The sequence below is a fragment of the Gekko japonicus genome, unplaced genomic scaffold (genome assembly GCF_001447785.1).
Source record: "Gekko japonicus isolate JY-2015 unplaced genomic scaffold, Gekko_japonicus_V1.1 scaffold520, whole genome shotgun sequence".
NCBI lineage: Eukaryota > Metazoa > Chordata > Lepidosauria > Squamata > Gekkonidae > Gekko > Gekko japonicus.
This window is the reverse complement of record NW_015169188.1, coordinates 633,202-658,793: the sequence shown is the minus strand read 5'-3', so window position 1 is coordinate 658,793 and position 25,592 is coordinate 633,202. Positions and strand designations below refer to the sequence as shown.

The window sequence follows — 25,592 nt, the reverse complement described above, 5'->3', positions numbered from 1 at the left end:
TACTTAAGAAAATAAACTGCATTGCTACAGTGTTCCTAACTCAGAAAACGGGTAACTTGTTCAATGGCTTACCTTCGTAGTTATCCCTGGAGGGGTGTGACTTTTTGGATCGGTTAAGTGAAAACGGGTATTGATCTGTGAATGGATCCACCTGCTTGTTCCTAGGTCAAAGTGCTGAGTATATGAATCCTGATCTGTTTTCCCATATCAAGGTTGAGCTTTGGGAAGGTAAAGTAACCCATGTGAGTGACAGGTAACATTCATTTAGGTAGAAGGCTTATTAATGGAATAAGGAATTCTTGATTGGTCAGGTAGTCCATTAGCTATACATTCCTCTAAAAACTTTTTTTTAATATGATTTTGTGTCCAGTTTGGCTGTGTTTTGTTGCACTATACCTTCAGCTTTTTTTAAAAAAAAAGGCTTTTGGAATGTTCAAAATACTCAGAAATCCTTCCAACAATTCTGTAAGGTAGATTGGTATTATTATCTCTAAACTGCAGATTCGTGTGGGTAAGAAATCTGGTTTGCCTAGGTCAACCAGAAGAGTTCATGGTTGACCTAACAGTTGGACTAAGGATTTTGTAGTTTACATTCTTAGGTGCTAAAATACTTAGGCTCTGTGTAGCTTGATCCATTCTGGTTGAGGTATTATTCCAGGTAGTAAATGTGTTGAGAGAGAAGAAACACTTTATGTTAGACAAGTACTAGAATAAATTATTAAAGAGTGCAGAATTCTGCACTCACCTGCTTAGCCAAAAGGTCGTACATACACTAACAAAAGTGAATTCAATAAAAGTTACTCTTTTCCTCTCTGCTGGGGGATTAGCATGCTTGCAGTTTTTCAGATGCATTTTGCATTTACTGAACATGTAATATGTTTAAAATAACCCTAGAGGCACCCACTCCAGAGCTGGAACAATAAGCAGCTGATATGGCTCTATTCTTGGGGGATATAAGGATGTAATGTTAGTGTTCAAGTACTACCAGTGGTGAAAGTAGAGGTTGTACCTCTAGAAGGTTGTACAAGAAATGACAAAGCAGTGATGTGCTTAAATACCCCAGATTCTTTAATACAAGACCTGATCTCTGCTTAGTTTTGTTCCCTTTGGCTTAATAAAGGATGAACATCTATTGTGAAACAAGGAAACTTTTATTTATGCGAGTATTTTTAGGCTGCTCACCCCCCTACCCCAGAGACCTAAAGCAGTGCCCACACACACACACACACACACACACACACACACACACACACACACAAAGCCCTAAACTGCAAAACAACAAGAACAAACAAATCTCAGCTAGTTTGGATCTGGCAAACTGATTTTGTACAGGTCCTAGGCTGAAAACTACAGACTAAGAGCCAAAAGCGATTAGAGTCATCATGTCTCTGCCCCCCCCAATACCTGCAGAAGTGGGCTGTCAGCCTAAATGAACCTCAGTTGCTGCAGCAAGCCAGCAGGATCTTCCTCAGTTCTCTCCTCTTCCCATCTAAACATTGGATAGTTTTAAATCAAATAGTGGGTTATGAACATTTTACAAATATTAATGTCCATTCATTACAATGCTACTTACTTCTGAATAGATGTATTTAGGATTAGCCCATTGAACTAGCAAATTCCAGAAGCACAGTAAAGTATGTGTAATTGGACACTATGTTGTATATTTTTACATTTCATTTATTATGGTCAAATCTGCAAGGAGTATGTGTGTGTGTGTATTGTATCAGATCTGCCTGGAAACTTAGATAAAATAGGGGTAATATACAGGGAACAAATATAAAATGAATAGTGAAGTAACACCTATTCAGTTGTTTCCATGGCTGCATTCAGTAAATGGTTTCTTCTTTTGGATAAGAGCTGCCATGTTTTTAATCCCATAATCTGGAACTAAAAGGTATTTTGATACTGTTGCTGAAAGTTAAAACACATACACATTCTATGGATGTAAAGTGTGAGTAGCTGCTGTATTCATAGGCTTTCAGGGTGGCACCTTCAAAAGGCCTTGTTTAGATGAGCAAAGCTGTCACAGTAGACAAAAAGACTGTACATTATTAAGCAAAGTAAATCAGTGGGACTTCTGAATAAACATAGGTAGGACTAGGCTGCAAGTATTTAACATGCTAACAAATATGGCCAGTGTGACACAGAGGGTTTCATACTGAGGTTGCACTTATTAGGTGATTGGGCCATACATCCCCTCTAATGCCTTGACTTTTTTTTTGTAGAATTTTTAAATTGAATACTTCCTACAGACCTTCACTTTAAACACACAGAACATAGTGAAAAGACATAGTAAAAAGAGAGAAGGAATCTGATAGTAAGAAGAATGTATTTGCTTTTATATTGTCACAAGTTTATACCAGCAGTTACTTTGCCAGTACCAGAGTCAGCTCAGCAGGGAATAAAGTGAACTGGCTCTATGGCAGTACAGAAATGAATTAAGAACGTAAGAACATAAGAGAAGCCAGTGTTAGATCAGGCCAATGGCCCATCCAGTCCAACACTCTGTCACACAGCGGCCAAAATACCAGGTGCCTTCGGGAGGTCCACCAGTGGGGCCAGGACACTAGAAGCCCTCCCACTGTTGCTTCCCCCAAACACCAAGAATACAGAGTATCACTTGCCCCAGACTGAGAGTTCCTATCTATACAATGTGGCTAATAGCCATTGATGGACCTCTGCTCCATATGTTTATCTAATTCCCTCTTGTAGCCGCCATTACCTCCTGTGGCAGTGAATTCTACGCATTATTCACTCTTTGGGTGAAGAAGTACTTCCTTTTATCCATTCTAACCTGTTGTTGTTCAGTCGCACAGTCGAGTCTGACTCTTCGCAACCCCATGGACCAGATCACGCCAGGCCCTCCTGTCTTCCGCCGTCCTCTGAAGTTGGCTCAATTTCATGTTCGTTGCATCGATGACACTATCTAACCATCTCATCCTTTGCCGTCCCCATCTTCTTTGACCTTCAATCTTTCCCAGCATCAGGGTCTTCTCCAGTGAGTGCTCCAGTCTCATTTGGTGGCCAAAGTATTTGAGCTTCAGTTTCATTATCTGGCCTTCCAGGGAACAGTCAGGGTTGATTTCTTTTAGGATTGACTGATTTGATCTTCTTGCAGTCCAAGGGACTCTCAAGAGTCTTCTCCAGCACCATAGTTCAAAAGAATCTATTCTTCGGCGCTCGGCCTTCCTTATAGTCCAACTCTCACAGCCATACATGACTACTGGGAATACCATTGCTTGGACCATGCGTATTTTTGTTGGCAGGGTGATGTCTCTACTTTTTATCATGCTGTTTAGGTTCGCCATCGCTTTCCTCCCAAGGAGCAGGCGTCTTTTAATTTCATGGCTGCAGTCACAGTCTGTGGTGATCTGGGATCCCAGGAACGTGAAGTCTGTCACTACTTCCACGACTTCCCCTTCTATTTGCCAAGGCGTGATGGGGCCGGATGCCATGATCTTAGTTTTTTTGATGTTGAGCTTCAAGCCCACTTTTGCGCTCTCCTCTTTTACCCTGAGCAAGAGGCTCTTGAGGTCCTCTTCACTTTCTGCCATTAGAGTGGTATCGTCTGCATATCTGAGGTTGTTGATCTTTTCCCCAGCAATCTTAATTCCTGCTTGTGATTCTAACCTGACTGCTCAGCATTTCATTGAGTGCCCACAAGTTCTTGTATTGTGAGAAAGGAATGCCTGCTCTATCCCATGCATAATCTTATAAACCTCAATCATGTCACCCCTCAGTTGTCATTTCTCCAAGCTAAAGAGCCCCAAGTGTTTTAACCATAGGGAAAGTGTTCCAACCCTTTTATCATTCTAGTTGCCCTTTTCTGCACTTTTTCCAATGCTATAATATCCTTTTTGAGGTGTGGTGACCAGAACTGTACACAGTACTCCAAATGAGGTTGCACCATTGGTTTATACAGGGGCATTATGATACTGGCTGATTTGTTTTCAATTCCCTTCCTAATAAACCCTAGCATAGCGTTGGCCTTTTTTATTGCAGTTGCACACTGTCTAGACATTTTCATTGAGTTATCTACTATAACTCCAAAATATCTCTCTTGGTCAGCCTCTGCCAGTTCGGACCCCATCAACATGCATTTATAGTTAGGATTTTTTCCCCAATGTGCATCACTTTGCACTTGGCCACATTGAACCCTATTTGCTACGTTGACACCCACTCACCCATCCTCGACAGATCCCTTTGGAGTGCCTCACAATCCTCCCTGGTTTTCACCATCCTGAACAATTTTACGTCATCTGCAAATTTAGCCACTTCACATCTTATTCCCAACTCCAGATCATTAATTATTTTATTGTTGCTGCAGGAGTAGACAGCTATTTGAAAGAATTCACCGTAAGATACACCTTAAGAAAATAACTGCCATGCTGGACTAAATTTATGAATCCTCTGATCTAGATTTTTTATTTCAAGAGTACCTAGCCTGATGTCTGTCTTAGCAGCACAGAGTTGCACGTAACAGGTACAAAGCTGCTGAAAACAGCATTCCCATCATAAATCTCTACCTTGTAGCAACTCTAACAGTATAATCCTATGCCGAGTTACTCCATTCTAAGCCCATGGAAATCATTAGGATTGCGCTATAGGAGTGCTTATGCTGTGAGCTTGCTTTCCATCATTTGCTGCCATAAGCATAGAAATCCATAATAGGACAATGAATATCTTTGCAGGGAGCTGGAGGACATGTGTAGAGATACTGTTTTATGCTAACAGAAGTAAATTTAAACTTAATATGTCAATAAATGCATTTGTAAAGTGAGCCAGTGGTACAGGTGATTCAAACTTGATAGGTATTTCCAGGGGTCATTTCCTGCGGGAGCGCACAGGAGCGGAGCTCCGGCAGTAAGGAGCCCAGAGGGCGGGCACATGCAACAAGCCCCGCCCCCTGCTCCCAGCAGCCCTCAGTGTGCCCACAAGGAGAAAGAAGCAGCCAGGTAAATTGCAGAGCCCCCCCCCCCCAGCCCGCCTTTAGATACAAGCTCTCCCTCCTCTGTGAGGGCAGATCTGCACGTTCCCCCTCCCCCAATAGCTACCAATCCAAAACAGTCCAGTGGAGCCTGAGTGGTGGGTGTTGCCTTCTGACACACTTCCGGTGATGTCAGGGGGTGTGGCATATGCAAATAAGTTATGCTAATGAGCTCCTGCACCTCTTTTTCTACAAAATGACCCCTGGGTAATTCCATTGTAATTGAGGGAAAGTATTTCAAAGTAAGAGTTCCAGCAGCATGATGTTCTGTTTTGGCATTAGAAAACCAAAAGGTTAGCAGTGTTCTAGCATGCTGGGTCATTAAAAGTGCTTTACCTAGTATCTCTTGATACCTTACCTTTACAGCTTTCTCCCACCACTCTAAGCCCATCAGTGGGCTTAGACTGGTATAACTGCATATGATTTTGCTCTGTAAAATCGGGAGTTTCTCTCTGTCCTCTCTCTCACAAATAATACGTAGCATACAAAATCATCAACTCCACCTTGCTTTGAGCAAATCACACATTTTAAGCTTTTCTTTGAACCCAATGGTATATTACAACCTGGTTGTAATTTGTCATGCAGTATTGAGCCAGGTATGTTCAAACAATGTCTAAAGTTACATTGAGAGCATACCGAGAGCTGTATGGGCATTTTGATCCTGGCCAAATACTTAAAATCTTTGCATCAACCCCATTCCCCAAATTAAGGAGGTCAATGTTTTAGTCTATGTATGTAGTTTTTATTTGAGGTCCACAAATGGCTTCTTAACTGAATTTTAGTTTGACTGAATTTTAGTTTGTATATTGTAACAGTCATCCCATCCCCTGTATGGAATGGAATGCTGTCATTCATCTGGGGACATTGTTCTAATATAAGCTCTCCAGAACTCCCAGTATAATAAAACCAGGTCTAAGGGGAATGTTTTCTCTAGTTCCCGCAAACAAAACATTACAAATTTCCCGTTAGAGACATTTCTTGACACTGCATGATTAGGATGGGCTTTGGTTGAGTTGTAGAGTATCTGGTTTGTATGCAGCAAGTTCACCTTCAGTCCTTGGCATTTCCAGTTTAAGGATCTTAGGAAGCAGGTGATGAAAAAGACTTCTCTATGCCTGAGAACCTGGAGAGCCACTGCTAATCACGGTAGACACTGCTGAGCTATATGAACCGGCAGAGCTCATGTTCTTACATAGTTTGTTGCAAGCAATAATTTTATATATGCCAGAATAGCAAAGTATACATAACATTGAATTCTGTTTTGGTTCTCCCAGAAACTCTTTGTGTCTACCTGTTTTAATGCAACTGTCAGAGCATGTAGAGATGCCAAGTTTCCTTGACTGACATTGGCTTAGTTAACCGATAATCCACTGAAGACTTGGGCTCAGTGTGGCCTCTGCAGACTTTCTAAACTTTCTGTTGGTATAACCCTGATCAGTAGGAGTATCTCATCTTTATTACAGAACTCAGTCATTTTAAACATTTCCTATGTGCCATGGGGTTTTAACTGACACAGGTTGTTGCAGATTGATTGAATAATTTGAGAGCCTTTCAATGAAAACAGGAAATAGGAATACCTTTCTGTTTATTAAGAATAAGAGTGATGTTCTTCACAGTTTATTAGAAAAAGTAACAGGGACATTATGAGAAGGAATGACTTCAGTATTATTAGACATTTTGCAATTAAAAGTGCTATTAGAACAGACCTGTAGCCAGCAGTGGGGTGCTGGGGGCAGTGCCCCCTATCGAATCGTCCCTCCCTTCCAGCCCCAGGAAAGTTTGACTAAGTAGCAGTCTGTACCAGAGAGGAGCCGCCGCAGTGCCAGAGGGTTCTGCTGGAAAAGGCATGGAGTGCCTGAGTGAGTGAAGGCTTGGAAGTGCACGAGCCAGGGAGAGCACAAGAGAGCCCCTGCAGAAAGTTTGCAACATTAAAGCAGCTACCAGCTGATTGACAGCGGCAGGGGGGTGGAGAAGTTCTTTCCAGCAACACGTTTCAACCTTAAAGAGACAGTGTGCTGTTTCCCAACACTCCTGGAGGGAAGCCCGTTACAGGTGATTAGACCCTGCTTTCTCCTCTGCAACAGAGTGACTATGAAATCTTCTGAAGGCAGAGTGGACCCCCCCCCCCAAAGACCTGCCTCCATGGTAGCCCTCAAGTGAAGAGCAAAGTTTGATTCTTCCACTGTAACAGTTGACAAAGAATCTGCGTTCTGAGCGTATGTTGTGCTGCGCCGGCCCAAAGCTGGCCGGGGTAAGGAGCTACTACTCCAGTCCTCTCCCTCCCCCCCCACTCCCCTGCTCCGCTAATTTAATTTAAATTTAATTTAATTAGCAACCCCAGTGACCCCGGAAAAATTCCTGCCTAGGGGGCTGTGTTAGAGTGATTGGAACACTGTAAATGCTACCCACTTTTTAGATATCAGGAACAACATTATCTATTTAGCTTGCTAATTTGTCATGTGAATTAAAGGACAGATTTAAAATAATGTATCTCTTATACATATATTACCAAGGAAACCAGCCATTAAGCAAAAAACTTCCTGCATATCTTTGATAACTAAATGTTTATTTGAATGCCAGAAAATTAATTGTTTCTGAAGTATGCTGAGGTTCAGGCTTTGTTAGACCTCTGCAGAATGGGGGTACTAAAGGGGGTCTCAGATTCAGCCAGCTTTTTCACTCTGTCTCAGCCAATTGCCCTCCTTATTGCAGCTTCTGTTTCACAGGCTTTTGTCCAAGCAGGTCTCATGATCCCAAACACAGTCTTTTTGGAGTTGTGAGGGAAACCCTTCCCTTTTCACCAATGGAAGAACTGGTTGGATTCAGTTTCACATTCTTACCATTGCTAAATATGAGGCATCATTGAGAGTTTATTCTGAGCTGATGTAAAGGTCAATAGAACTTAAGCAAGTATACCTAATTTAGGAACACTATAATTTTTCTCAGTATCAGACACTTATAGTACCTAGATCTTTCTGTGTTTTGCTATATTCTTTAACGTTTGGTTGGATACCGAGAAACTGATTAATGGAAGAACTTTTTTTGAATGCTGGTGTTGGGCTACAGGTCATATTTGATGTTTCCCTTGGGGATAGAAGGATAGGCAAAAACAACAACACCGTTCTAATATATTTGTTGTTTTCTTATTCAGTAAAAAAAAAAAAGAATAATGGCACAAGTCAAAACACAGACCACAACAAACCACTCTGGACCTGCTCTGACTACCCCAGCAACACCAGCCCCATCCGTAATGGCAACAAGTTCAGTAGGTCTTCAGCCCTCTGTGAATGGATCTGTTCCAGAGTTAGCTATAGACTGTAATAATTCCACAACTGGTCTGGTGGATTGTACCGGCTCACTGGGTAAGTGAGTGATTGGTTTTAGCTGTTTTTGTTATTTGTGTAATCAACATTAGGGTGTTTGGAATAAGCACAAAATGGGCAATTTGCACAAAATAGCTAAATCAGTATTTGTGGAGGAATGTTTAGGACTGCAGGAAGTGATCCAGCTGTATTTCCTCTCTAGAACAAAATGTCTCAGTCTTTTTGGCAGTAAGTGGTACTTCTTTTGAAGCCCTGTAAATAAAATGTAGCTCCTGTTGTTGTACATTGGAACACTGGCCCCTCAAAGTAAACCTGCAGTGAAAGTTTGTGTTGGTGTTGAACATGAAGAGAATGGGGGGGGGGTGTGAGAATGTGCAGAGAAACAAACAGTTAGCAAACTTGATGGCATGCAAGCATTCCTGGGTTTAAGCAACAGAGATTTAGCATGCTTAGAGAGGAGAAAAGAGAGAACCAGGGAAACAGTAAATGCTAAAGTTGGCTCTAAAGGCCAAGAACAACAGGTTTTAAATTTCAGGAGTGTAGTTTATTAAAATTAGAATGTTTCAATCAAATTTCTGATTTTAAGATTTTCTAAAAACTTATGTTAAAAATGTACAAATTTCTGTTATAGACAATAATAATCCAGATGGAGTTTTGTGTACAATAGAGTGTCTGAGATATTCTAGTTAACCCATATTTTTAGTAATTCTTTTCTATACATGTTATTATATCTGAAAAGGCAGTATAAAAAGCTTGTCAATTATTTATTTACAGTTCCTTTCCAAGATAACATGGCAAACCCCAAAGAGAAAACACCGATGTGTCTGGTAAATGAGTTAGCCCGTTTCAATAGAATCCAGCCTCTGTATAAGCTTCTGAATGAACAAGGACCTGCTCATGCAAAGGTAACATTTGTATTTGTATTCATTTCTTAACTTTTAAACTACCTATTCAGAACAGTAATTTTTGCTTGCTGTAACCTTTGTGTGTGTGTGTGTGTAAAGTGTTGTTAAGTCACAGCTGACTTGACTCCAGCTGTTGTGCAAAGTGTTGTCAAGTCACAGCTGACTCCAGCTGTTATGTAAAGTGTTGTCAAGACACAGTTGACTCCAGCAAAGGGGCTGGGCAAGTGAGGGGCAGAGTTGGTTTGCCATTGCCATCCTCTGCAGAGTCTTCCATGCACTGACCCTGCTTAGTTTCTGAGATCTAACAAGATTGGGGTATACCATGCAGCCTTCCCTCCTTAGTCTGCTTTTTAGAAATCTCTCAAATGAAATTATTTGAATCCCAGTCCTTAAATTTTACCTGTTCGCTTCTCTCCCCCTATTGGATAGGGAAAGCACAAATGTAGGAGTAGCCATGCAGGGATAGCTAACTGAGAACCATCCACACAATTTTTTTTTTCAAGGCTGTGATATATCACCTTTACAATAAGTGGGCTAAACCAGCTAAGTCAGAAAATGAAGCAATGTACTATTAGTTCTTCATTTATCAATACTTTAAACATGACAAAAGAACTAGGTTCATTATGCAAAGAAATGTATAGCCATCTCCCTAGTTATACTTTATAGAATAGATGAGACTGCTGTGAAGAAAAAATAAACCTTGAAAGAACTAGACTGTGGCCCTGGTCATACGGGCCGGAAAATGTGGGGGGGAAGCATGGCTGTTTGCCCTGGAGTAAAATAACGCGCGGTTGCGCGATCAGACATCCCTTCAAGGTCCCGTGGTTAGGGGGCAGGTGCCGATCACACGATGATCCTGCAGCGCAGCAAAGAAGCGGCGCGGCGCAATCACACCAGCAATCGCAAGTGCCACTTCCATGGCAAATGGGATGGAAACGGGATGCTTGCTGTAACCTTTGTGGCCAGAATTGTGGGCAGTATCTCATGAATCAAAAGGTGCTTTTTCTCAAAGGACATACACACTGATAGTGGAAAATATGCAAGAAAAACTTCAGTCTACACTAGTTCTAGTTCTGAAGTTATTTCCATGTTGTTGGGTGATAGTGAGATATTGAAAAATTGGTATTTAGCAGAGAAAAAATAGTCCAGCAGAGCCAGAGTAAAATAATTCAGACTGAGAGTCCATGTGTGATTAAAATATAAAGTTTTTACTAAATTCTAGCATGGGAAGGGTAACTGGGATAAAAATAACAACAGAGCTAAATCAGCTACATCCTTACTCTAGAAAGACAAAACAAGAAGAGAAAGATTATAGCTACTCTTCTTGTTCTTCAGAACACCAAACAAAGACGGGAAGAGAAGCCATAAAATGGTAATATACCTTGACACTTTAGTCCCAATCAAATTCCTAGATCAGGGAGAAAATTCCCGGGCTTTCTACATCTAAAGAACATTGGTTACATGAGAAACGTGTGACTTCCTGTGAGTAACATAAACAAACATTTAACCCCAGATATACTGAGTGTTTTCAACTTGTAATACCCAACACATGTGCATCTCATCCCTGAGTCAAAATGCTTGTAAGCATTTGCTGATATTTAGACACAGATTTCATTACATATCAGGGAATAGAGTTCTTTTGCAGGAGACTGTTTCACAAGGTTTGATCTTACTGACATCTGTCTTTTACATCTTTGGAGATGTTCACAGTGCAGCTGACTCTTGGAGAGCAGTCATGGGAAGCCGAAGGAAGCAGTATTAAAAAGGCTCATCATTCTGCTGCTAGCAAAGCTCTGAGTGAAACTACTCTACCCAAGCCAACACCTAGACCACCCAAAAATAATGTTAATAACAACCCAGGTAAGACATATTCCACTTTCCATAGTATCTCTCCATATCTTTGGTCTGGGATAACTTGGTTATCCTTACTTCAGCTTGTTGTTTTTTTTTAATAAAAAATTGAAATTAACAAAATGATCACCTTTAAGTGTGAATCTTATGTTGAGCATGTGGTTATTTTTTGTCATAGCAGAAGTTATTGAGCTTTTGAATCTGTGTGCGTGTGTATCTACAAGATTCAACTTTGAAGAATTAAGCTGGAAACAAGATTAGTTGACTGGCAAAAATATCATGTTGTGATCAGACAGAAAAAAACAAGAACAGACAGTTTGTCTTAATTTGATAAAAGTTAGGCAAGGACCAGTTTTATTTAGTATTTTGACCAAATCTTCCCCTCTATTCCTCTTCTCCTCAGCCAAATGACATAATAATTGTAGTTCATAGATTCTTGCCTCATTTTAATGGTGACCTAGAAATAGGTTCCCCCCCACAGTACTAGTAAACAAACTGCCTTTAGAAACTTATGGTGTCTTTATTCTAAATCTTATCTAGTCTTGTCTCATTTGCCCAGATTTTTTTAAAAAAACTTCTGTATTGGATATTTATTTATTTATTTTATTTATTTATTCGATTTGTATCCCGCCCTCCCCAAATGGGCTCAGGGCGGCTTCCAACAGCGGCAAATGCCATAACAAACAATTAAAACAGTATAAAAAAGTATTCAGTCTTTTTGTTAGTTTGTAGCTAAACTTTACATATAATCGTTTCTAATTTCCAACTTGGCAGTAAATAGGAACTGGGCTTGTATTCATCAGAGCATTTCAAAGGATAGAAAGATTTTTGCCTGCAGAGTGTCATTTCCCCTCCATCTTATCTCCCCTCCCCCCCAGCATTTCTGTGGGTATTTTGGACTGTGGCCGGGAGGAAAGAAAATCACATGCTGCATGTGAAAATTGCTCTGTGTATGGGAATGCTCTGGTGGATCCAAGCCAAGGATTTATATTTCTTCTACACTTCCTTACTTTAGCTTTTTCACTCATGTTCAAGGAAAGGATTTGTTTTTCTTTAGAGTAAGATGCCTGCCAGTTTAGCTTTCTAATGCAGAGATTAAAAAAAACTTCTAGTGAATACTGTGCACTTTTCTCATTTTTAATTTTTTGTTTATTGTAATTTTAATATTTTAATATTTGTGAAATAGTTTTTTAGACTTTTCAACGTGGAAAGGCTGTATATAAATGCCTTAAATCATAGTAGAGTTTTGTGAGGTAGTCACCCAATTTGCTGAATGCAGTAGTATTTGTATTAGTTTCTTGTTGTGGCTTATGAAAATTTGTTTACTTAGAAGAGTAATATTATGCAAATCTTACTTCTTGCTTAGGCATTGAGATTTGGGGGGGTTGATTCTCTTTCTAGTCAACTTTTGTTTAGATATTCTTAAAAATCTCCTTTCAAAGTAAAGCTATTTGCAAAATAAGAATAATTTATAGCAGGGTACCATTATGTATCCATTTTGTACCTATGTGTGAAGTTGCTTTATATGGAGTCACACCATTGGTACATCTAGCCCAGTATTGTCTGTTCAGGGTGAAGATGTTCCCTGCCCTGCTGTTTGAGATTATTTTCATTAGAGAAGGTAAGGACTATCTTCTCTGTCTGTCTCTTTCTCTATTCTGTGTGTGTCTTAAGTGCCATCAAGTCACTTCCAACCTATAACAATCCAATTAATTAATGACCCTATGAATTAATCATCATATATTCTAATAGCTATGTTGTTGTTTTTTTGAAACCACCAAGAGAGTAATTTTATTGGTTTTTCAATAGACTACATAACTATTGGTTTTATTGGTTTTTCAATAGACTACATAACTACAGAAAAAAATATAGGAAGGGGGACTACAACTAGGGATAAAGAAAAGGTACCCACACTAACTAAAAACCCAAGAGTAGGAGATCATTTCTGTGTTAAACTACATGTTAGTAAATATGTGTTAGTATAACAATATACTTGTGAGTTATTTTTAACTACTGCTTCAATGTTAATAATTTTAATATTTTGAGAACACTTCTTGAGCATCTTATTTTTATAGGGCTATTTTCAGAGTCCTTCTGCCCTTACTTCTGTCTTCTTTCTGTGAAATCATACACCGTTTTGCTTGCTCCCGCACCCACACCTGCATCCTCCCCAGAGTCCTCCCCCGTTCCAGAGGTAGCAGAGTCACTCGATTTTGTTTCTTCATCTTTTAGTTCTGCTTCTGGCCCCAGCTGTCGTCTCAAAAATTCCTTTGCTTTAAAGATGGAGTCAATCTTCTCTCTTTTATCATTAATTTTAAAGATGACACCTTCAATGATCGCCCAGTGATATTGTATTCCGTTTGTCTGAAGAAATGAGATTAATTCTTTGTAGCTTTTCCTGTTTTGACGGATTTCAAATGGGATGTCTTTTAGAGTCTTAATATTTGTATTCCCAGATTTCAGTGGATTTGCCGGGGTTGCCTTTAATATAACATCTCTGGTCTGTCTTCTTGCAAACTTGACTACAATCTCCCCAGGCAGACTATTTTTTTAAATGTAATTAGAGTATACCCGATAGGCAGACTCTATATCTTTTATTATTTCATCCGCTGATAAGCCTGTTACTGAAGCGATGATCTCTCCCAGAGTCGTCTTCAAATCTTCTTTTTCCTTTTCAGGCAGTCCCTGAAATCTGAGAGTCATGTTTGCTTTCTCCATTTGCAGCTGAAGTAAATGATTTTCCTGCAACTTTTGTTTTATTTCCACCTCTGTCACTCTTTTCCTCATCTTCTTGTTCCCGGTGTCCATCTCTACCAGTTTCAGCATATCCACTAACGTCTTCATGACGTCTGCTCCCTCTTCCGAACTTGGACTCTGGCTGCCTTTCGGTTTTATTTTCCCTCGTGGAACCACCATGTTCTCTCTTTGTTTACAATTCAACACCTCTGTTTCAGAGCTCGAAAGACTCATCGTTTCTCTATCCAAGCTCAGGTAAGTCTCTCAAAATGTAACGCTGTTTCTCTCCCCTCTCCCCCCCTTCACTTCTTTGATCTATTCAATCATTCAGGAGGCGTCCCTCCCTGCACTCCGCTTTCTCCACAGGGGGGGTGGGGCTTCGCTTTACAAAAACAGTCCGTTTATCTCTCACTCACGTTCATTGTTGGTCACTTCTGACCTCGCTCTCTTCCATCGCTATTCCGCTTGATCTCCTGCGCTTGTCCCAGTCAGATTGACTTACACCCATAGGTCACTCATCGGCTGGACCATCAGGGCGGAGGGAAGCCTCTATTCCATGGCTTCAAGCCGTCAAAGAGGCTAACCCTCAAAAGCCCTCTGGTTTGGAACCCTCCGCAAGGGTTCTGTGGGAGTGCCACTTGAGGTGGCACCCCTCCAAGCCGAAGGTGTGCTAGTCGCCTCCTCGAGCTTCGAGGAGAGCGACCGCCATCGCCAATCCACCCACTGGAAGACCATTCTAATAGCTATGTTGGCTAAATATGAAGATACTTAAATCTGGTGACTGGAGCAATGAATGGACAAGAGAGACCTTTCTACAAACCTGAAAAATACCCCATCAACTTTCTTCATGTCAGCTTTCTTCACTGTCCCACACTCATACATAGTAATAGGGGATACTATGGTATTTATTATCTTGATCTTGCACTTCCAAGCAACACATCCTTAAACTTAAGAATCTTTTCTAGCTGCTTCATGGCTGTCTTCCTAGTCTCAATCTCCTTCTGATTTCTTGGTTGCAGTCTCCCTTTCAGTTGATGATGGCACCAAGGAATAGAAAATCTTGAACAGTTTCAGTTTCTTCATTGTCAGCCTTAAGGTGTGTAATTCCTCAGTAGTCATTACTTTTGTCTCCTTGATGTTCAGCTGTAATACTGCTTTTGCACTTTCTGCTGTAACCTTCAGCAGTAGTTGTTTCAAGTCTTCACTATTTTCTGCCAGTAATGTGGTGTCATCTGCATATCTCAGATTGTTAATGTTCCTTCCACCAATTGTTACTCCACCTTCATCTAAATCTAATCTAGCTATCTTTTTTTTAAGCCCCCGGAGGGGATTTTTAATTTTTTAAAACTACAAATAACTACAACAGAAAAAAGGGGGGGAATACTACATATACGGGAGAAAGAAAAGTACCCACTACTATCTAAAAACCCAAGAAAGGAGATCCTCCAACTAGCTTTAATACATCAAGTCTTCTTATCGTTGTTCCTTTTATAAACTGAGTCAAAAAATTAAAACCTTTTACCCTTAGAGTTTACATTTAACTGTCTAATAACAGTATCCCCCAATCATCCCCAAGAACCAAAGTTCTCAAAGGCACAATTCAGAGTCCTTCAGCCTTTACTTCTTCTTTGCCCTTCTCTTCCTCAACTTGTAGGGGCTTTTCGGGGCAGCTGCCCCCTTCTCAGACAAAGAGTCCTCGCCGGAAGAACCAGTTTCCAGCTCGCCACTGGACCTACTGTCCTCTTCTTTTTTCTTGTCCTCTGGCCTTCCCAGCTGTTCCTTTAAGAATTCTTGAGCTTTCAGAACAGAGTCAATATTTTCTTTTTTTTCTTTGATCTTAAACGTTACGCCTTCTGGAAATAGCCATTTGTATCCAATTGAATTTGTTTGGTGAAAGAGCACAAGTTCTTTGTTTTTCTTTCCGCTTGTCTCACTTCAAATGGAATATCCTTTAGTGTTCTGATAGCATTCTCCCCTGCTTTCAGGGGTGTTGCAGCGACCGCTTTCAGGATAGCATCCCTGACGTACCTCTTCGAAAATCTTACTACAATTTCCCCAGGCAGATTATTTTTCTTTATATATCCTGAATATGACCTATAGGCCACATCCATATCGTTGAGTGGCAATTCCGCCTTCATTTCTGCTACTGGGGCTAGTAATTCACTCATCAGTTCTTTAGGATCCTCTCCTCTGTTCTCTGGCACACCCTGGAAGCGCAGGACTATGTTAGCCTTATCCATTTGAACTTGCAGCATTTGATCTTCCAAAGAAGTTTGTTTCTTTTTCAGCTTTTGCACTTTCTTCTTCACTTTTTGCGTAGTTACAGGCACTTCCTTAACTTTTTCAGCATCCTGCTTCATTATCTGTATCAAGTCAGTTATTTGCGTTTGCTGTGCAGTAATACTTTGTGTTACCACGGACATCTGTTCTTTGTTCAGCTGTTCCAGCAGAGGGCGCATGTAATCAGCTACAGCCTTTGCCGTCTCACTGGTCATTTCCAGTTTTGGGGACTCTGGTTTCATTTTCAAAAGTCTTTCTTTGTCCCTCTTCCCCGCCATCTTTTTTGTTTGTTTACGTTCGCAAAAATGTTTAAAGTCTCTGAAAGTGCGCTTGACTGCTTAGCCTCACTTGGGTAAGTACTTCTAGACAGTTTCTATCACGTTTTCTTCTGCTCCCCCCCTCAATCACTCAAAAATTCATGCACATGGGAGGCGTCCCTCCCCTGCTCGCTTCCCCCCCGTTCAGTAGGGTAGGGTGGGGAGCTACTTTTCCTCTTTAAACGCCGCGAAACTGACTCACATTCATAATCGGTCGTTCGACCTCGCTTTCATTTCTTTTCTGCCGCGTGATCTCCCTTGCTCGCCCCGGTCAGCGTCGCTAAGTCCATTCAGTCTCTCGGCACGGAGAACCGTCGGAACAAAGAGGTGCCTCAATTCTCAGGCATTCCGCCCTCGAAGAGGCAGCCTCTTAAAAGTTCCATGGCCAGGGTCCCTTCGCCAGGACCCTGGGGGGGGGGTTTGTGAGCCTGAGCACCCCCTTCTTCAGCTGGAGCGCAGCCTCATCCCTGGGAAGTCCGGGAGGTGCGACTGCTAGCGCGCCGCCATAAACCGGAAGTCTAATCTTTATGATATCTTCTGCATACAGATTGAACAGGGAGATAAAGTACATCCTTGTCTGACAGCTTTGCCAGTTGGAAACCGTTCTGTTTCCCCATAGTCTGTCCTAACAGTAGCAGTCAGATGTTTTGCTACACTCATTTCCTTTAAAACCAACCATAGCTTTTCATGATCTACACAGTCAAAAGCTTTGCTGTAACGTATGAAACACAAGTTGATTTTCTTCTGAAATTCTCTCATATGTTCCAGTAACCAACGTAAACTTGTAATATGATCTCTAGTGCCTCTTCCTTTTCTGAATCTTTGTTTGGAATTGGAATGTAGCTTGCGCGTTTCTACTCTGTGGGCCATTGCTTTGTTTTCCATATTTGTTGGCATATTCTTGTTAAGATTGTGATGGACTCCATTTCTGTGGCTTGAATAGCTCTATTGATATTCCATCTACTCCTGGTGATTTGTTTCTCCCAATTGCTTTGAGAGCAGCTTTTACTTCACTTTCTAAAATGCAGGTTCTTCTTCAAAAGATTCTTCTTTGAAGGAATCTGCCATCCTTTAATCTCTTCTGCATAGTTCTTCAGTGCATTATTCCCATCTTTTCTTGTCCTATTTAGTTAGTTTATTTCCATGTTGATCTTTCAGCATGCCTAACTGTGCCTTTAAATTTCCCCTTGATTTCTCGGATCTTGTGGAACAGCTCTCTTGTTCTTCCTTTTTTGTTGTTCTTGTCTATTCCTTTACCTGGTTATTATAATGGTTCTCTTTTTCCTTGTCTCTATGTGCTAGTCACTGGAATGCTGCACTTAGACTTCTGTTTCTGTTACTTTTCACTTTTGCTTCTTGTCTATCTTTAGCAATTTAAGAGTTTCCCTCAGTCATCCATCAAGGCTATTCATTTCTTTTGGCTACAGGAATTCATGCATTCTTCCTTGATAAAATCTCTGGTTTCAACCTATATTTCTTCCAGTTCCTGTTCACTTGAACTTAGTAATGCAAATCTGTTCTTTACATAGTCTTTAAACTCTTCAGATATTTTGTTTAGATTGTATTTTGGCACTATGAATCTTTTGTTGTTTTTCTTCAGCTTTATTCTAATTTTTTACATTAGCTATTCATAGTCTGTCTGACAATCAGCTCCTGGTGTTGTTTTAGCAGGGAGAATAGAGCTTCTCCATCTTCTGTGTCTGATTATGTAATCAATTTGATTTCTGTATTGGTGTCCAGTGATGTCCACATGTACAGTTGTCTGTCTAGTTGGCTGAAATGTGTTTGAGAGCCAGCTTAGTATAGAGGTTAAGAGCAGCAGACTCTAATCAGACCACTACTCCAAACTGGCTAGCAGCAGACTCTAATCTGGAGAACCAGTTTGATTCCCCACTTCTCCACATGCAGCAAGCTGGGTGACCTTGGGTCAGTTGCAGTTCTCTCAGAGCTGTTCTCTCAAGAGCAGTTCTCTCAGAGCTCACTCAGCCCCACCTACCTCACAGGGTGTCTTTTGTGGGGAGAGAAAGGGAAGAAGATTGTAAACCGCTCTGAGACTCCAAGTGAAGGGCGGGGTATAAATCCTACTCTTTTTCTTCTTTCCATGAAGTCTTATATTAGTCAGTCAGACTTTGCATTGTAGCCCCTGATGGCTTGTGCCTCATCTCGCCACACTATTAGAGCAACTCTTTTTCTTCTGTGTTTGTTATTTCCTGAGTTTTCGAGCTTACGTTGATTCATATTTCTCATATTCTGTGTTCCTATTATTTGTGTCGGACAGCTTTGAACTTTCCTTTTGCATCCATTCACGTCAGCAACCGAATGTCCTTTTTGCTTCAATTCAGGTGTGTCATTAAGAGTATTGCTACTTGTCCTTGTCCTCTGCTTTTCCCCAGGAGCTGGGGTTTCCATCTTCTAGCATTATACCTTATTTCATTTTGGATTGTCTCATCAAGGTATGAGATGATCAGAAGTGGTTTACCATTGCCTTCTTCTGCTCAGTACTAACCAGGATTAGCTGAAATGTCACTGCTGTTGTCTATGATCAATCCCCAGTGTCACTTTATACTACTGCTGCTGCTGCCTAGGTACCCTTCAAGGATTTCTCTGCCCCCATCACCATTGGAATTGCCCGTTCTCTTCTGCTGGTGTGGCCACTGATTCCTGAAGGGGGTGGATGCATCTTAGTCTGGTGTCTCAGCTGTCACCATTCCTCTTTGAGTGACTCTGCTAGGAGATTAGCCTCTTAACAAAGTCTAAATTCCTTACATTATTGTTCTCAGCTTCACTGACACACACAAACTCCCTCACCACGTTAAGGTATACTTTCTTTATATACTGAATACAAAAATTCTGATTAGAATGTTCTTATATTTTTGTATTCAGTATATAAAGAAAGTATACCTTGATGAGACAATCCAAAATGAGTTCTGTGGTGGGAGTTCTCAGCAGGTTAAATCCACTTTCCAGGCATGCAGGGGGCTTAATTTGGGTAGGGCTCAGCCCTCTCCTCCACCATAGTCCCAATCGATTCCATGCACATTTAGTAAGTGAATTTAAATAAATCTAATATCTGGTTGGCCACACAGTTGGAACTGTGTGCATGCAGGATGGAGGGCTGCCTGGCTGCTTTTTATCCTTCCTCTTGTGGTCGCAGTGATGAGAAAATAGATGTCCATTTGAGTGACTGAAAACATCTTAGTAGGCAACATCATGACAGGTGGTGGAAAGTGTGGTCAGTTTGCAGCTGACTTACAGTGACCCTGTAGGGTTTTCAAGGCAAAAGACATTCAGAGGTGGTTTGCTTGCCTCTGTGCAGGGACCCTGGACTTTGTTGGTGGTCTCCCATCCAAGTACTAACCAGGGCCCCGGCTTAGCTTCCAAGATCTGAAAAGACTGGGTTTGAAGTGTCTGTGTATAAAATAATACTATAGAACTTTAACATTTGCTCTGTGAATATTATAGAATTTCCCCACATTTTAGAAGAGAATATAGTTGAATCAGACCTTCAGAACATTCATGGAATGTTTACAAATTGATGAAAAATCAAATGTTTTGCTATTACACTATTTGCCCAATGCATTGTACTAACCTTAATAATTACTTTAGAGGCTCAGAGATTAGGTCTGAGTAATGAGGATTTTAAGTCTGTATTATAGCAGTTCTTCTTGTGCGCGTATTATATTGTTTTTAATGTAAATTATTTAGGACGTCATCCAAAATTTAGTGCTTTAGGTTCCTTTTATTTCAGTAGGAGAGTTAAGTAGGGGAGTTAAGCACATGCTTAGAACTTCCACAGAGAATTCTCTGGACTTGGCTTTGGCTAGATCATGCCTTTGTGTTTTATACTTTTAACACAGACATGGTTCCAACATAATGGCAGATTGTGGTTTGATGCTACACAAACAATTCTAGAGGGTGCTTCAGGTTGACTACATGAATGCTGTTTCTCTCTTCCACTTATGTGGTGGGCTGTGGCAAACCGTAGTTTGCTGTTACACCTTGGCAACAAATCATGTACTCTTTCTGTAAACCAGGATTCCAAACTAGGATTATGTCAAAGGACTAGCCATGCTAGCCTGTTGAAGCAAACAATCAAAAGTATTATGGCCCTTTAAAGACTAAAGGTTTATTATGTTAGAAACTTCTGTGGAATCGAGGTCACTTTTATTAAATGCATGAATTGCATGATACATTACATATAGCTGATGAAGTGGGCTTTAGTTAGTGAAAATGTAGCCCGGAATAAATCTTATAACCTTTATGGTGCCACAAAACTCCTTTTAGGATTATTTGTGTGTTTGTTTCTTTGTGACCTCCCTTTTTTCCACACTGAAGTGGAAACCAAGGAAGCTAGAATAAATTAAAACAATAATCCAATACAATGATACAAACAAATGATCAAAATAGTAAGAAAAAACTTCTGATCTGTGAGTGAGGCCCCGAGAAACATACTTTATTGTTCTCACAGATATCATCCATATTTTCTCTCCGGGGGTACTAAAAATTCTCTTAAAAGCTGAGTTTTACACATTCTTCAGAATACAAGCAAGTGGGGGGGGGCTTTACTTCATCTGGGAGACTGTTCAATAATGCAGTGCCCACCACTGAGAAGGCTCTTCCATAATGTGGTAGCCTCCACTTACTTGGGTAGTAGTCAAGCCTTCTACGATGGGGAAATTAGTGTTCACTGTTTCACATGGATTACTAAACTGTGGTTTGTTGTGAAAGTAGAAGTTGCTTATAAACTCACTGTATGTGAGCGGAAAAGGAAAATAGGAAGAGTTTTTGCATAATCAAGCCTGAAGCTCCGTGTGGTTTGTGGGAAGGAACCAAGTTTTAGTTTTGCCAGGGCCCTGTGATCAGACATTACAGCAAACTGGGGTTTTATTTCAAGGCTTTTGAAACTAGGAAGCCTTCAGTTATGTTCTGCATGCTTGGTGAGGAGGGAGTGAGCATGGAAACAAGCGTAATTCAGATATTTGTTCTTGATGTTGAGAGCAAAGACTCTCAAACCTGCTGTTCATATTATTTTACTAGTTGTCCAGCAGAGGGCTGCAGTGCCCATGGTTTGATTCAGTGTTCCTAAATAATAATAAGCAATATTCATATTAGATTTAACATACCATTTCTAAAAAAGATGCCAGTCTTGACTTGTGTTCTATTTGTTATAGAAATTGTCACAGTTAATATAACTGATCATAAAGCACCACTAATGTTAATACCACTTTTCTGTTTGTTTGTTTTTTGCCAAAGTGAGATGATCACCTTTTACGATTGTAGAAGATTATTAAGAGATTATTAAGATGTGCAAGATTGTTAAAAGTTGTACAAGCAGAGAACATTGCAGTTAGTTTCAGAGGGCAACTTTTCTGTTTTACTCAGACCAATATATTGTCCAGATGTCAAAGGTCAAAGAACTGTGATGAATGAAGGAACACCTGTTCAGTCATTGGGCCTTTCTGAGTGATTATCAGCCTGCTTACTGTACATATAGGAAGCTTCAGATATTATACAATTCCTAAATGTAAGACTATTTTATGCAGTCAATAATGTTGAACCTGTTTCTCTGAATTTTTTCTGCCTTGACTCCTGTGAGATTTTGTGACCAAAGTGAAGCACGTGGAGAGAGATTTTCCTGTCTCTCCCTCATTGAGCCCCTGGAAACTCTATTCTTGGGGACCCTAAGAAACAGTATAGCAGGAAGAATGAGGTCTTCAGTGGGTGAATGGAATAACTGGAAATCAGCCTGGTCTTCTGCCAGTGGAAGTGCCCTTCTGAAACAAGTTTTTGTTGTTGTTGTTGCATTTGATAGTATTTCAGGTGTTACTATTGTGGAACACACAATACATTACATTTTTAAAATAAACAATTCCAAATAAACAATTCCAGTATGGTAATGCTTTAAGTGTAACATTTGAACTGAGACAGAAATCCCAAGTCATGTATGGAAAAATATGTATTTGGGCTTCCTTTTAAAGGAGCCATTGCCCTCTGTCTCCATAACTCCCAGTATAAGTCTTCAGTGTTTTCTGATCCCTAAGAGTTTATAGCTATAAAAGTTTTTAAAGGTGTGATTGGTCTTTTTTATGTATAGCATGGTTGTTACATTCTTATTGTTCTTTCTTTTGACAGGCAGTATTACCCCGACAGTGGAATTGAATGGTCTTGCCATGAAAAGGGGAGAGCCTGCCATCTATAGACCGTTAGATCAAAAGCCAGTCCCCAACTACAGAGCAAATTATAACTTTCGAGGCATGTACAATCAGAGGTTTGTTCATTTTCACGTGCTTTTCTGTTGCTTTTCAAAATATAGCCAGAGTTGGGGTGATCTGAAGGCAGATGTTTAGCTTCTGTGTGTTGCTTTTCATTACTGGATACTATATCTACTTCAACTGTTCCCCAGATTTCCCTTTCCTTCTGGATGAGACTGAGAAGCTGCATCTGGAAACCTAGCAGGAAACGGAAGTGTTCCTCCATCCCAGTAGATATTTATGGCATTCCTCAGTTTGCAGATGTTGTTACTCGATAGCATTTGGCTTATTAATATTTTTTAAAAAAACATTTCATAGTTTGCAAACTTCTCATTTAGGACATTCCTAGAAATGGATATGATCTCTCCACAGCTGTTATATTAGAAAGCCTCACTTTTTCAAGCTGCACCCTGCACTTTTCAAAGTCTGAAGATTTTAGGAGTTTATGAAAATGAAGTATAGAAGAAATTTCGGCAGTTTGGAATTCTAGAACTTCCTTATTCTTCTGGTATTTTTTTTCTATGAAAGACAGTTTCTAAGCATTTTCAAGTGTGGTCCTTATTTTGTGCTAGTTGGAATTGCTAATTTCAGTATGATTTCATAATCTGGTTATTTGAGGACACATAATTCTTGGCCTATGCTGTATCCCTTGTTTTCTCCCTTTCATACCATGTTTTACTGGGATGAAAAACTGCAGGGGCATTCTTGGACTATGATATCTGTAGAGAATGCAACCATAGGGAACATTGTGGCACCATGAGATCAAGAATTTTTAATGGTGAAGTCTTTGATCAGTTTTTTGATTAAATGTAATTATTACCAAAGCCTGATTACTAGTATCTTTGGGGCACTGAAAGAAATGTGAGTTAATATATGCAACTACTCCTGTTAGAAGGGAAGTGCTACTTTTAATATTATATTTGTATTTATTCTTGTAGTCAGACACCAAAATTAGAATCACTTCAGCAAATAAAGTGTACACTTGATCAGCTGCATTGACTCAAATTCTCTTCAACTAAAACTTTAGTTAATTAAACGACTAGTTAACCTAGTTAAAACGTACAACCCTGCTCTTCTGTCATACCCAATTACTTTTTGCTGAATGTTCATAGTGCAAAACAATTATGTACTTGACATACTGCCACCTCCCAGTACTGTCCAGCCTACCAGCTGAGATCCTTTTTTCCAGCCCTCCTCTTTGTGATCCTGCTGGAGAGAGATGATGGATGGTATACAGAGATGGAGCTTTCCCAGTGGTGAAATGACCTGGCTTGTTTTTTAATGGTTTATTTGGTTTTGTTGTCTTCTTCTAGTACTGAGCCACCTCAAGCAGGTCTCTAGTGAAGTGGCATATACATTTCTAAATGAATAAATAAAATATTGCTAGGCTCTGTGCAGGTAAGTCACAGGGAGGAACAATATGAAGCATCCCATTTTTCTCAATGCCTCATTTTCATCCACTCTTGAATATGAAGACTTTCCCGAGCTACTATTCCTACTCAGTATGAAAGATATTAGGAGTAAATTCTTTTTGAACTTGACAGTAACCTAGGCTGTGATGCCACCCAGTCAGAGATTTCTTTTTTGCTTTGGAATCCTGTCAGAGTCCTAATGCAGGCTGACACTTTGCAGGAGGCATTACACAAGCATTCTGGGTGTGGAATATTTTGGCAGTAATGTGAATGATCTGATTTCTGAAAAGACCAGTGCTGAATTAATTAGAACAGTTAAGTTCCAGAGACTTGTAAAGTATCCCTGCAGCATGTAGCTTTGTTTTATTGTTTGAGTTATTTGGAGGGAATGGCTCCAAATGGTGCCTTTCTGCTCTGTGTGTACTTTCTGTTTACTTTAAAAAAGAATATTTGTACCGAAACATTTTGATCCTGTCTTCCTATCCCCATGTGGGCACCTTCCAAGCAACTATTACTGATAACAAAAATCAGTAAACAACAAAAAACTGAAAATTAAAACAATAACAAAACTGGATTGCAAAATTAAAGAAACAACACATTAACCAGCCTGTATAATACAGGTAATTATAGGAGTGGAGAACGGTGCAGTGAAACAATTAAATGCAATGAACAGTGCAGTGAAGCTGAATTACAAAATTAAAGAACAGTGCTATTAAAATACACAGTAAAATGCAGTAAAAAGAGTCTTAAATCCCACAGATTTAGCTACATCTCTGTCCCCTTAGTTTGTGGTGTGGGAGTGAGTGCTGAAGAGGACTGGCTTTTGCCCAATCCTGTTAATTTTTGCCACTTGAGGCTACTGTTTATTCTCAGATCATTGGTCTGTCAAGGTCAGTATTGCCTACTCTGGCTGGTATTAGCTTTCCAGTTTCAGGAAGATGTCTTTCATAAACACCTACTTACCTGACCCATTTAACTGGAGATGCCAGGGATTGAACTTGGAAACTTCTGCATACAAAGCAGATGTTCTGCCATTTATCTGGGATATATTTTGATTAAATGTGGGCATGAAATGTAGGGGTACAATAGGAAAGCTGTCATTGTTCGAACCTAGCAGGCTAGCGCATTGCCAGCTGTTTAGTAGTATAGCTGAAGTGTTCTGTTGGGATGGCACATGGGTCTTCATTCAGTTCTTCACCAGTGTACTGATTTCATTGAGTTTACTGAAGCAGAGAAAATCATATCAAAGTGAAAACTTAAGAGACTCAGTGGAGTCAGCGAACAGAGAAAATGTTAGGAATTGGCAGTAGTGCCCAGTCTTTATTGTGGAGATACTGTGAACAGGTTCAGCCATCCTGTTTGTTTTTAAAAAGACCTCCATGTTTCTTTTTTTATTGAGATGTAACTTGTGCAAAAGACAAACTTTAAAACAAACTGCATGTTGCACACACATGTGGATAGAGGGACTACTACAGTTGCTTTAAAGAAATCAAAGACAGTTTTAAGAGAGTACGATTTTGAACAGTGGTT

General features: G+C 40.2%; 1 protein-coding gene across 5 annotated transcripts in view; it reads left to right on the top strand.

The window, feature by feature from the left end:
• The window catches only part of STAU2 (staufen double-stranded RNA binding protein 2), a 241,275-nt gene that overhangs the window by 893 nt on the left and 214,790 nt on the right, over positions 1-25,592 (top strand). For all 5 annotated transcript variants that reach the window (XM_015416212.1, XM_015416213.1, XM_015416209.1 and 2 more), the window contains exons 2-5: positions 8,139-8,349; positions 9,085-9,215; positions 10,916-11,075; positions 22,532-22,667. In XM_015416212.1, the coding sequence (XP_015271698.1) occupies positions 8,157-8,349; positions 9,085-9,215; positions 10,916-11,075; positions 22,532-22,667 (620 nt within the window). In that variant the 5' untranslated portion in view covers positions 8,139-8,156. The remainder of the gene's footprint in view (positions 1-8,138; positions 8,350-9,084; positions 9,216-10,915; positions 11,076-22,531; positions 22,668-25,592) is intronic.